This window comes from Chelonia mydas, chromosome 3 (assembly GCF_015237465.2).
Source record: "Chelonia mydas isolate rCheMyd1 chromosome 3, rCheMyd1.pri.v2, whole genome shotgun sequence".
Lineage (NCBI taxonomy): Eukaryota > Metazoa > Chordata > Testudines > Cheloniidae > Chelonia > Chelonia mydas.
The window spans coordinates 118725939-118738658 of NC_057851.1; the positions used below are offsets into that span (position 1 = coordinate 118725939).

The 12720-nt window shown below is 41.9% G+C and overlaps 1 protein-coding gene across 7 annotated transcripts in view; it reads right to left on the reverse strand.

Annotated features, from left to right (window-relative positions):
- PRKN (parkin RBR E3 ubiquitin protein ligase) overlaps nucleotides 1–12720 on the reverse strand; it is a 1197054-nt gene that overhangs the window by 774536 nt on the left and 409798 nt on the right. For 5 of the 7 annotated variants that reach the window (XM_043544306.1, XM_043544304.1, XM_037895120.2 and 2 more), the window contains one exon: nucleotides 2839–3079. In XM_043544306.1, coding sequence (XP_043400241.1) covers nucleotides 2839–2968 — 130 coding nt within the window. In that variant the 5' untranslated portion in view covers nucleotides 2969–3079. The remainder of the gene's footprint in view (nucleotides 1–2838; nucleotides 3080–12720) is intronic. The other 2 variants (XM_037895119.2, XM_043544303.1) reach the window with 1 other exon arrangement.

Below are 12720 nucleotides of genomic sequence, written 5' to 3' on the forward strand. Positions count from 1 at the left end.
AGATGTTAAATTTAATTATACAATAGTCACTATTACCAAGTGGTGCAGCTATATTCACCTATTGGACCAGATCTGGTGCTCCACTTAGGACTAAATCAGCAATTGCTTCTCCTCTTGTGTATTCCAGGACTAGCTGCTCCAAGAAATAGTTATTTAAGATGACTTATATAATATAAATATTTGTATAATAGCAATACTGTACAGTGAATGTTTCCTCTCCCGCTGACTGACTGGTGACATTCTGTACTTTGACTACTAAATACCTTAAGAACATCTTTCTGAGAGAATCTTTCTGAAGATAACAGATTTCAACAGTCCTTTCTAGTCAGAAACCAAGGTTTTTGTGCCAAAAGAAAACAGAATCATCCTGCAGTAAGAGAAAGAAGTATGTAAGTCTTTGGAAGAAGCTGGAGCACGTTGGAGACTACTGGTACTGTTATGAAAGAATCACTCAGCATATTAGAGTAGATGGTAATAAAGAATTAAAGGAGACCTTCACCTCTAAGTCACAGACTTAATCTGTCATCTACCCACTGCTTTGTGGCCTACTGTATGTGCACTGAGTTGATGTTTTGGTTCCAAGTTGCAAAAATCACCATCACAACTGACAGCCTTTTGAGCAGCCTCAGTAGAAAGGCAATTGACTGAATAGTTTTTGTGACTAAACTGCTTTCTGACCCACAGGAGTGAGGCAAACTATTGAGGAGGTAAATGAAAGCTCTCATTGCAGCTGCATATGATATATTTCTTTCGGGGGTGGGGGGGAATGAAGGAGTTCATGCTCTACTACTATCAGTCTGATACATTTCACCAGCATTACATTCACTTAAAGAAAAAGGCAGAAATCAGTAAACAGGAATCAGATGTTTCAACCCTCAACAATGCAGGTGAGTGTGCAGCCACCAATCAACTAGAAGCAGATTTTTTCTTTACCTCTTTAATAACAGTGAGACTCATAGCAAACTGAGTAGAAAAGACCACCACAAAGTACCCGTCATTAACAACTAGCCAGGCAGAAGTATCACTAAGAGCTAATCTACACTGAAAAGTTAGGTTGATCCAGGTACGTCACTCAGGGGAGTGAAAAAATCCACACCCTATGAGTGATGTATTTAAACAGACATAATCCCCAGCACTAGGTGGATGGAAAAATTCTTCTGTCGACCTCGTTACTGCCTCTAAAGAAGGTGAATTAACTATAGCAATAGGAGAACCCCTCTCATTGCTTCAGCGAGTGTTTACACTGAAGCGCTACAGCTGTGCTGCTATAGTGTTTTAAATGTATAGATAGCCTCGGTAAAACTGTCTCCTTATTTTGTTCATAAAATAAAGAAACTATTTAGCTGCATCACAGATAGACCTAGTCCACTGACACGGGCAATCTACATTCAGTTACATTATCATCCTGCCATTGGGGGTCCTTGCTATGACAAATGAGCACACTTTGTTTTGTCAGAGGCCACATGGAGATTGTGGAGTGTGAAAGAGACACAACTCCGTGAAAATATACAGATGTGCCACAAGAACCCTTAAATGTGTAAACTGCCCTGTGATGTCAGGCAACGTTATTAAGTTTATGTAAATATTGTATTTAAGGACAAAAAATAAATAAACAGAAGAATCCAGCAGTTCACATCACAGTGCTTCAGATAGCAAGCCCAATCTCATCAGATGTGCCCCAACTGAGCAGATTTAAATTAGCATGCACCCCTCTTGTCTCATTACTCATTCAGAATGTGAGATGTGCATCATTAAGCTAGGCACTAATTTGTTCGTAAACTGCACTCATTCATCATTAGTTGGCAGTGAGAGGTTGATCAAGTCAGTTGTGGAACACTTCTGTGACCCACCCATGAATTGTACACTTTCTTCATGATTTACTTACAACACTCTCCAAATGTTATTTTAACAGTTTTGGTAATCCATATATTGTAAAGATGATTCTTTTGGTCAGGTTAATCTCAGAGGTTTCGGTTTGCCTTATTTCTAGAATTGGACTCTTCTGCTTCTACAAAAAGGTGTTTGTGTATTGATCTTTTAAACAGTATCTTCAATGAATTACCAAAAAAAGTCACTTCAGTACTGTCGCATTCCACAGAGAAATTGCTACTCATTTAGGAAATGCATAGTTTTCGGTGGGGATTATAGTAAGGATGTTTCCTCTTAGAAGATTGAAATACTATTTTAGGGATCCTTCTTGGAAAAAGTGAGGCCTGGGAATCTCTTTCAAAATTCAGTTTAATTATTAATACACTGGCTCTTGATATTTTTTGCCAATTTGCCTGTTACTTCATTCATGCCAGATATAGATGGCAGGAATGAAGAATGGATATTGTAAACTGTAATTTTGTGAATAAGAACTTTTTAAATCCATACCGTAAGTTCACTTGTGTTTGTTGTGTCTTTACAAAACTTTCATAGAAGTATTTTAATAAAATTTGTGAACATAAAACTGCCATAAAACTTGTAAATTAGATTAAAATTTCAATGCATCAGCTGTCTAATATTGTAGTCAAGGAAACTGGTTTCAGGTTCAGTTACAAGAATAGACGGCGGTTGCTTGTTTTATTCATCCATAATACTAAATAGTACTATAAAAGTTAAGAAAAGGAAGAGCAAACCATTCTGTTCATCCCCCAGGCATAGGTACGACATACTCTACTAGAAGACACATCAAAAGCTCAGCTACATATTCACCGTACATTATTGACATTATATTGTTTGTTTAAAAGACAAAAAGAAATTGTGGCTGTGTCAATGCATAGAACGATCCCACTATGAAGGACAAGTTTGAAATGTCAGTGCTAAGTTTTGAATTGTACAGTCTCAGTGAGTTACCTGATTTAGCAGATGGAAGGGAAATGCTGTTGTCTGTAGTATCCAGAATAACAGCCAGCCCTGCGGAATAAGATGGGAGGACGCTGGTACTAAGGTCTACACGGGTTAGACTTTCAGGCTCTTTTTCCATGCCTCCTAGAATACCTCCAGCGTTGGCAGTTTCAACGTCAGTCCTTTTCTGACCACTGTCTAGGGGACTCTGAACAATATGAACTATACTCTGCTGGGCCAGGTCACAGTTCTGAAAAACAAAAACAAAATCCCAAAATATGATTGACACATAAAGAAAAAATTCACTCTGTCTCCAATTTGGTATTTGTTAAGACACTTTCAATCCATTTCATGTGCAATTTCAATGAGCATTAACAGAGTTCAAAGAAAAGTGACAAGTATAAATTGCAAGAATTAGGATTACTAGCACTGGCAACAGGTTCACAATGCTTACAAATTCTAAACATTTAACAAAGAAATGGTGGACCAGAGCCAACAGCTCTGAATAATTCTGTTGGAGGATGAACAGAGAGAAGTTTAAGTCAGATGCTAAGAAAATTCAATCTATAAAATGTATTTTTACAGACAATGGTGAAAAACGTTTATAATATTAATATTTAATAAAGCACAGGTGTCCCCTTTTTTACTAACAGTAATAAACAGTAACAGTTAAAAGTGTTCACACCAATGCTTGAATTAGTGTGTGTGAGGGATAAATGAAGTAATGCCATCCTCCCACTTCTTGCTGCTACATGTTGGAAAACTGAAAAAAAATTGAATCATAGAATCATAGAATATCAGGGTTGGAAGGGACCTCAGGAGGTCATCTAGTCCAACCCTCTGCTCAAAGCAGGACCAATCCCCAATCAAATCATCCCAGCCAAGGCTTTGTCAAGCCTGACCTTAAAAACTTCTAAGGAAGGAGATTCTACCACCTCCCTAGGTAACACATTCCAGTGTTTCACCACCCTCCTAGTGAAAAAGTTTTTCCTAATATCCAACCTAAACCTCCCCCACTGCAACTTGAGACCATTACTCCTTGTCCTGTCATCTTCTACCACTGAGAATAGTCTAGAACCATCCTCTCTGGAACCACCTCTCAGGTAGTTGAAAGCAGCTATCAAATCCCCCCTCATTCTTCTCTTCCGTAGACTAAACAATCCCAGTTCCCTCAGCCTCTCCTCATAAGTCATGTGTTCCAAACCCCTAATCATTTTTGTTGCCCTTCGCTGGACTCTCTCCAATTTATCCACATCCTTCTTGTAGTGTGGGGCCCAAAACTGGACACAGTACTCCAATGTCGAATAGAGGGGAACGATCACGTCCCTCGATCTGCTCGCTATGCCCCTACTTATACATCCCAAAATGCCATTGGTCTTCTTGGCAACAAGGGCACACTGCTGACTCATATCCAGCTTCTCGTCCACTGTCACCCCTAGGTCCTTTTCCGCAGAACTGCTGCCTAGCCATTCGGTCCCTAGTCTGTAGCTGTGCATTGGGTTCTTCCGTCCTAAGTGCAGGACCCTGCACTTATCCTTATTGAACCTCATCAGGTTTCTTTTGGCCCAATCCTCCAATTTGTTTAGGTCCCTCTGTATCCTATCCCTGCCCTCCAGCGTATCTACCACTCCTCCCAGTTTAGTATCATCCGCAAATTTGCTGAGAGTGCAATCCACACCATCCTCCAGATCATTTATGAAGATATTGAACAAAACTGGCCCCAGGACCGACCCCTGGGGCACTCCACTTGACACCGGCTGCCAACTAGACATGGAGCCATTGATCACTACCCGTTGAGCCCGACAATCTAGCCAACTTGCAGTGCATTGTCATTTTATTTTTTTCAGTTAAAATACTGTGCATGATATATAGGGGTAAACACTACAGTTATATCATTTTAGTTAATCATTCTAGACTTTTCACAAATTTTTTTGGAAGCTATGTTGTTTAGACTAAGAAAGTAGGCTCAAGACTTTTTTTCTGTATTTACAGTTGCTATTAATTAAAACAAAATTAAAAGAGCAAACAAAATAAAGCTTTCAAAAGTGAAATAAAGAAAGTTATATGACAGTTAATAATAAGAAGTATATGTATTAAATGTAACTTGGAAATCTGAAAAGTTTATCAAAACCTGATAATTAAATTCAACAAATATAATCCATAGTAATCCTATTATTCTGACAAAGTGTTGATCTTGCTTTATCCTACTAGTCTTAAGAAACAGCCATTGTCCAAACAGATCTTAAAAGAGATGCTTTTTATGATATTCAAAGACCATTGCCAACACTAATTCTAAAGTCAGAAATATAAATATTTTCAACAATTATTTTGTTCCTTAAATTTAAATGTCAAACTATTTTTTCTCAAGTATTATTAACAAAAACAAACCATAAATCAAGTTTTCCCATACACATATACATACTGTGAAAAAGTTCCTCCTCTGCCTTGGTGGGTCCTGCACTTATTGGTGGATTTGCTCGCCTCAGAGATTCACGGCAGCCCTCAGCTTGGCCACTTTTGCTAGTGACTCAAACCTGCCGTTCACTTAGCTAACCTCATCACTGGCCAGCATGGGGAAACGGAAGGAGAACAATCCCTGCAGTCTCTGCTGATCCACCTAGTGGGTTGGGGGACAGGCCAGGGACCTTCCCCTCTGGTGGAACCCACAGTCCAGGACAACTCCTCCTGTATCCAATAGGGAGTTGGGGGGAACCCAGGCCCGCCCTCTACTCCAGGTTCCAGCCCAGGGCCCTGTGGATCACAGGTGTCTACTGTGTTTCTTGTAACAGCTGTGGGACAGCTACAACTCTCTGGGCTACTTCCCCATGGCCTCCTCCCAACACCTTCTTTATCCTCACCACAGGACTTTTCTCCTGATGCCAGATAGCATTTCTACTCCTCAGATCTCCAGCAGCACACCCTCTCACTCTCACCTCCTTGCACACCCCTCACTGACTGAAGGGTGCCCTGATTAGCCTGCCTGTCTTAATTGATTCTAGCAGCTTCTTAATTGGCTCCAGGTGTCCTAATTAGCCTGCCTGCCTTAATTGGTTCCATCAAGTTCCTGATTGTTCTGGAACCTCCCCTGTTACCGTAACCAGGGGAAAGGGACCTGCTTAATCTGGGGCTAATATATCTGCATCCTATCAATCTCCTGTAGCCATCTGGCCCAACTCTGTCACAATACCTATATGTGATATTTTGTAAAGTAATTCCAAATACACAGTCTGAGTTATTTTAAAACTGCTCTTTCCTCTGAAATCCACCAAGTAGTTATAAACCCAAGTAATTAATTAAGAAACATTTTTTTCAAGTTTACCATACACTTCTGTTTGAAACAAGCTCAGATAATAATAAACTCTTTAGGATTTTAATCTCTACATTTTAAAATCAAGATATTGCTTTCCTTTCTCTGAGCTTCTCATAATTCAGGTGGTATCAAATCATGTAGGTATTTTTTAATGCTTTGACGTTACTGCACGTGCTCCCTCAGATATGCTTCCTTATATTTTTTGTGCCCATGGACCACAGCTTCCTGTTGAAGCAGAATGAACTATTCTCATGTGGTATCACAAATTTGTTTTTTATCCCCACAGTCCATATAATAATTTCCAGGGTCAATTTTGACAATCATGTTGGGTTCAATCATGAGCCACCTAATGTGCCTGTGCAGGGGGAAGAAGGGTAGAAGGTGTCCTGATAATTATTTATTTGCTCCCAATGTACCTGATCAATTTAACCTGGTATTAGATATAAAATCTATACGACTTCTTCAGTTCTTTCCACAGTTCACATTCAGTTGGGATCTTGAGAATCAGAGGGAACTTGTAGTTCAGTTAAAGATGTCACAATCATGATAATCTTTTCTAGTAGTGCAAAAGAGTTTCTCTATTCAGACTGAAAGAAAGGGACACTGCTTGTTTTTCTACAGGTCTTGGATTTTCAAAAAGCCTTCCTTTCCCTGAGCGGCCAGCTGGAATGGCATCTCAGTCGGCAACTCTTCCCAGATGTTCTTCATGTTATGGGAAGCAACCAACATTTTTAAGGCCAGATAGGGCTTTTCACCCAATTGAGGGGTGCACCCACTTGTTATGTCTCCTCTCTCAAAAAGATCCCAGATGAATCAGCACATTTCCCACAAGAAACCACTGAAATAAATAAATTACCATCTCATGACTGTTCCAATAATTTAACAGTCCTTCAGATTACTGGGATTTCACTGTTACAGTTCTTGGATTCACAATGCATATTGCTCTCTGAACACCTGGTTTTCACTCAGCATTTGTTTTTCTCCATCCCCCTCATTTGCGTGTAAACCAGATGTCCATCTTGAAACCTTTACAGCTCTCAGAGTGGTCCTTTTTGCTTTGCATAAGATAGGTTCTGAGTAGTGCTGACCTTTTCACAGTTTTTAGCAGAAATTGTTCTCCAGGTGTTACCTCTGAAGGCCCAGGCCTGTCTTTAGCATTATGACTGAGTTATATATAATGCCTAGCTCAGGGGTTTCAAACACGCAGCTCGCAGGCCGCACGCAGTCCACGGAGTTATTCCCTAGCCTAGTTAAACTTGGATATACCCCCAAAGAACCATTTTGCTAACCCTCCTCAGCTTCATCACATTGGCTCTGTGTAAACTGGTGTGATCTCGGTGGACAGTTGATTGTTTTGGAGGGAAGGGATGAACAATTATTTTGCAGGTTCACCCAGTTGTGCTGGCATACCATCTTACAAAGGTGGAGTAATGCAGCTGTCCCACAATGGCCCTGCAGATTCCTGTGTTGGGGCAAACCAATGGCAGTTAATATATTGTGATACAGCATGACCAGAGGGCAGCAGGAGAGTGTTAGAAGGGAGCCTTATTCCCTGTAGAGGGAAGAAAGTTTGCTATAAATTAATTAAAGCACCTGAAGCCAATTAAAGCACCTGAAACCAGTCACATGATAATCCCCTCCTCCCCCCGCTTCAATCAGACAAGAGGAGGAGTTGAAGCAGAGTGGATTAGTGTTGGAGCAGAGAGCAGTTTGGAGGAGTTGAAGCAGAGTGGATTGGAATTGGAGCAAAGAGCAGTTTTGAGGAGTTGAAACAGAGTGGATTGGTGTTGGAGCAGAGAGCAGTTTGGAGGGAAGGAGAGGAGAGTTTGGAGAAGTGCTGTGGTGGGCTAAGAAGACCAAGACCCTAGGTAAAGGGACACCTGGTTTGTGCAGAGGGAGGGCAGGAAGCCCCACAAGCTGAAGGGCAGGAGAGGGAAGTAGCCCAGGGGAAGGAACCGCTAGTTCTAGTGGTCTACCGCTATCCCTAGGGCCCCTGGGCTGACCTGGAGTAGAGGGTGGCCCCGAGTCCCTCCCTCTCCACTCCCCTCCTCTAGGACACTAGTGGGGCAGTTAATACCCCAGTTCAGGAGCAAGAAATGGTGCCCTGAAACACCCCCCCCCCAGAAGAGAAAGCGAGAGACCCATCATAGTAGTGCCAGCAATTTGCCACAATACAGATGGTCTATATTAACTTTAGCTGGTTACCCTTATGGGTTTGGGTAGAACGGGAGAATCCTGAAAAGCTGGGCCAGATCCTCTGCCCCACTTTCTCTCTGCTCCTTCTAACTCTGTGGTGGTAATCATCTTAGAAATGCTGTACACCAGGGGTGCCCAAACTGCAGCTTGTGAGCCACATCAGGCTCTTTTACAGTTAAAGTGTGGCTTGCGGTGCCCCCCACACCCGCACCCTGTTCTCTACCTACCAGACTGGGGAAGGGGGAGCACAGGGCTTCTGCTCTGCAGCAGGGTGGTGGGGCTAGGGGCTTCAGCCCTTCGGGGAGGAGGGAGTCTTGGGACTTCAGCAGGAGGGAGGCTTGAAGCCCTGAGCCCCGGCAGGCGTGCCCAACTCTCAAATTTCTGAAGATTATCATATGCGGCTCAAAGGATCAGTAAGTTTGGCCATCCCTGCTATATATTTTAGATAAATAATGAAGTCCAAAACCAAGGGGATTCTGTAGGAATGGGGACAAATATCACAGGGGCAGCATTGTCCCTTCCATGTGCTCCAGGCCTTAATGCAGACACTTCTCCACATATGGACATAGAGATTTATATACATAGAGAACATGAAACAATGGGTGTTACACTGTAAGGAGAGTGATCACTTAAGGTGAGTTATTCTGAGCAGGAGAGCAGGGGGGAAAAAACCTTTTGTAGTGATAATCAAGGTGGGCCATTTCCAGCAGTTGACAAGAACGTCTGAGGAACAGTGGGGAGTGGGGGATGGAATAAACATGGGGAAATAGTTTTACTTTATGTAATGACCCATCCACTCCCAGTCTCTATTCAAGCCTAAGGGAAGAAAGTTGGCCCAGTTTCACTGATGTAAATCTAGAGTAACTTCACTGAAGTTAATGCAGTTACTAAAGATTTACACTGGTGTAACTAACAGCAGAATTTGTCCCACTATCAAAGTTACATGTTACCAATCATCGGGTACACTTTTAATTGAACAAGGTTCCCTTATAGATATTTCAGCATACTCTGTAATCTTGTTTTTTCACCAAAATCTGGTAATTGTTGTTTAATTTTGATTTGATTCGACATATTCCTTTCAGCAAGTCTGTGTTTTTTTCTTTATCTAATGCAATTCTAAAATATGAAAATCTGTTTTTTATTGAATTTTTAATAACACGCTTTTTCTCTAGTGGAGCATTAATCCAGTCAGCAGAGATTTGTCAGAGTAAGGACTTTGCAGACTTAATACTGAAACAATGCTGTTATTAGGTTTCAACTTGAAAGCATCATGTTATCACTAACAGACTTGCGGTTTTTTTACATCTTGTTGCCCATAATATTTTTAACAGAATATATTTAAATTGCTTAATAAATTAGTTCACCAACACAAAATCCATCACACATCGAGTTGTTATTTTGAAACTACTCTCAAAATAAAGACATTGTAACAAAGTTGGGGTAGATGTGGGATAAAATTTCCAAAAGTGTCTCAATGACTTGGGAGCCTAAATTCATTTTTCAAAGGTGACTTAGACACTTGGGTTCAGATCCTCCAAAGTATTAAAGCTTCTCACTCCCAAAATGGGAGTTAGGCACCTAAATACCTTCCAGCATCTAGGCCTTGGCACTTAAATCTCTTTGAGAAAAACGAAATTTGAAAATGAGACTTAGTCTCCTAAGTCATTTAGGTCCAGATATTTTAAAAGTATTTAGGTGTTGCTGCTGTCAGGGTCTCAGCACCTGATTTTGGAGCCTCAATCTCATTTTAAAAAGGTGTTTAGGTACCTAGGAGTCTAAATGAGAGTCAATGGGATTTAGACTCCGAAGTGCCTAACTCCCTTTAAAAATGAGATAAAGGCTTCTAAACCAGTTAAGCATTGCAACACTGAGCAAAACAATGCCTAAACAACTTTAAAAATCTGGGCCTTGGGCACTTAGGAAAATTTTATCTGTGGTATAATTATTAAGCAATTACTTATATCAGACTTCTGATCAATTTGTTGAATTTCACGGTGCTTACTCTAAAGTACAGAGCCAACACTTCTTTTCATTGTATATGGCCAGATTATGTTGCCATAGCTCAATTTAAGTAATACCTTATTTTCCAGTTTGTCCCATTGGTTTCAAGTATTTCTCAGCATGAGTAAGGGCTGAAGAATCTGGCCGATAACTTTTATTAATCAAAACAGAATTTAAAGATAAATAAGAAATTACAGAAAGTAAAATAAATATGGTTACATGATAGTGTTTAAAAAGTTTAAATGAATTAATTTAATATGGTATGTCAACATTCTTAAAGAAGAAATGCATTAAACTACAAGCAAACAAAATCTTATCACAAAATGCTAAACTTGTTCTGTACTATTCTGAAGGGATTTGGGTACCAATATGGAAATATGGTTCTTTAATACATGTCCTTATCATTTGCTTTATCATGTATGACAAAGTCAGGCTGGGTAGCTGCAAGAGAGTGTTCATATTGAGTTCTGGGAAGTGGGCAGGCAGTCCACTGCTAAAGGACCCTCCCCCAGCCCGTGGGGAGAATCCACAAGGTCCAGAAACTCAAATAATTACAGGGGACAACCAAAAATATAACAGGGATGGGTGTGAAGGTCAAAGGGTCAAGCAAAGGGAACCTGAAGGGGACACCGAGCAGAGAACCCTGGACAGTGCCCACCGCTCCTCAAAGGTGTCAAGAGAACCAGCGGACACCGCCCAGAGGAACTCTGCCTGGATATGTGAGCGAAGGCAGGATTGGAAATAGGCCCCACAGTTACAGGAAACCCCCTTAGCCAACCTCCTCTCCTTGGTCTTATAGACGGCTACTTTGGCCAGCGCTAGGAGGAGGTTGACAAGGAGGTCCCACGACTTTGTGGGGCCATGGATAGTGTTTGTTGAAGGGTTCATGTTTAGTTCATCCACCTGGAAACAGTCAGGGCACACCCTGACTGTTGTGTAGGAGCAACGCACACATTGCTGTATCCAAGGACAAGGACCAGATATGAACCATGGGAAGTCAATTAAAGGACAGTAACCGTGGGAAGCTTCCTTGGCCTGGGCTCAAGGCCTGAGAACTAGGATTGTAGTAGATAGAGGCTGGTAAATAAGAATATTAATCAAAGTCATATATTCCTTTGTTGTGTCTTTTTGCGGTGGAAGTATGTAATACGCAGGGGGGAGAGATATAATAAAAGGGAAGATGGAAAGCTGACAGGCAGGCAGCCCGTCAGCAGACCAGCTCGCTTGCTTGCTAAAAGCTGTGTTCCGTCTTGTTATTGAACCGCCACAGTTTGTGTATATGAAAAGGTGAGGGGAAAAGTGCAGCCAGAAACATAAAAGGACGTCCAGGAGCAACTGGAATAAGGGCTGCAATCTGGTGCACCAGGGTCTCCCTCACATCGCAAAAGGGACAGGAGGCACGGATGGGGGTAAACCGTGCCAAGCACATGCTGGTGCTCACGGCTCCATGGAGGAGCTGCCAACTGATATCCCCGGCGGGCCTTGGGACTAGGGTGGAGTATAGGCTGGCCCACTGGGCTTCCTCACCCTCAAGAAGTGGTAATAGGTCCCGCCACTTCGTATCAGGGCGGGACACAAGAGTGATGAAATAAAGGATGTGAAGTGTGAGCGTGTACAGATGTTTCCTTGGCGCAATCCAGTATGTTATCCCTAGAATGATAAGGGCCTTCTCTCCTACAAACTGAGAAGGGGTTACGTTGGGTCAATTAGGGACACCTGAGTCCAATTAAGGGCTGCCTGCGACCTTTAAAAACCCTTCCTCTGGTGAGTGAGGGGGGAGGAGAGACAAGCTACTGAAAGACTAGTGGCAGCAGGGAGATTGGCTTCTCCAGGGTGAGAGGCTGTTCTCCTCCCTACAGGGGAAAAAACCAAAGATGAGTGCTTGCTTAGAGGAGGGACTGACACCTCAGGCCTACAACAGGACAACCCCCACCCCCACCGCAGCGAGGGGCAGAGAAAGATATCCCCCTTTGTTTTGTGTTTGTAAATTGGTTTCTTTTTGTTTGGTGAAGGAGCACTCCTTGGGCCAGCCCTGAGGCCTACCTTGAAAATACCTATAAGTAAATACAGAGTGGGAAAGCAAACACTGTCCATGGGGAGGCTGATTTACTTCTGGCCCCGCTACTGCCAGAGAGGGAAGTGCTAAGTCCAGTGAGATGGATGGAGAAGGTGCCTCGTCATACATGTTTTATACTAATGAAAAGTTATGGGTCTGTCAACGCTAATTCAACAAAAGCAACTCCTTAATTTTGCTTCAAGATGAGTCTTGTCATTGAAGAGCTCTGTGTAAAGATAACACCACTTTTCTATGGAGTTGTACTAAAACTTCAGTGTTAACCAGGGATCCTAGTTTTCCATAATAAAAAAACCCCCAAACTCTGATA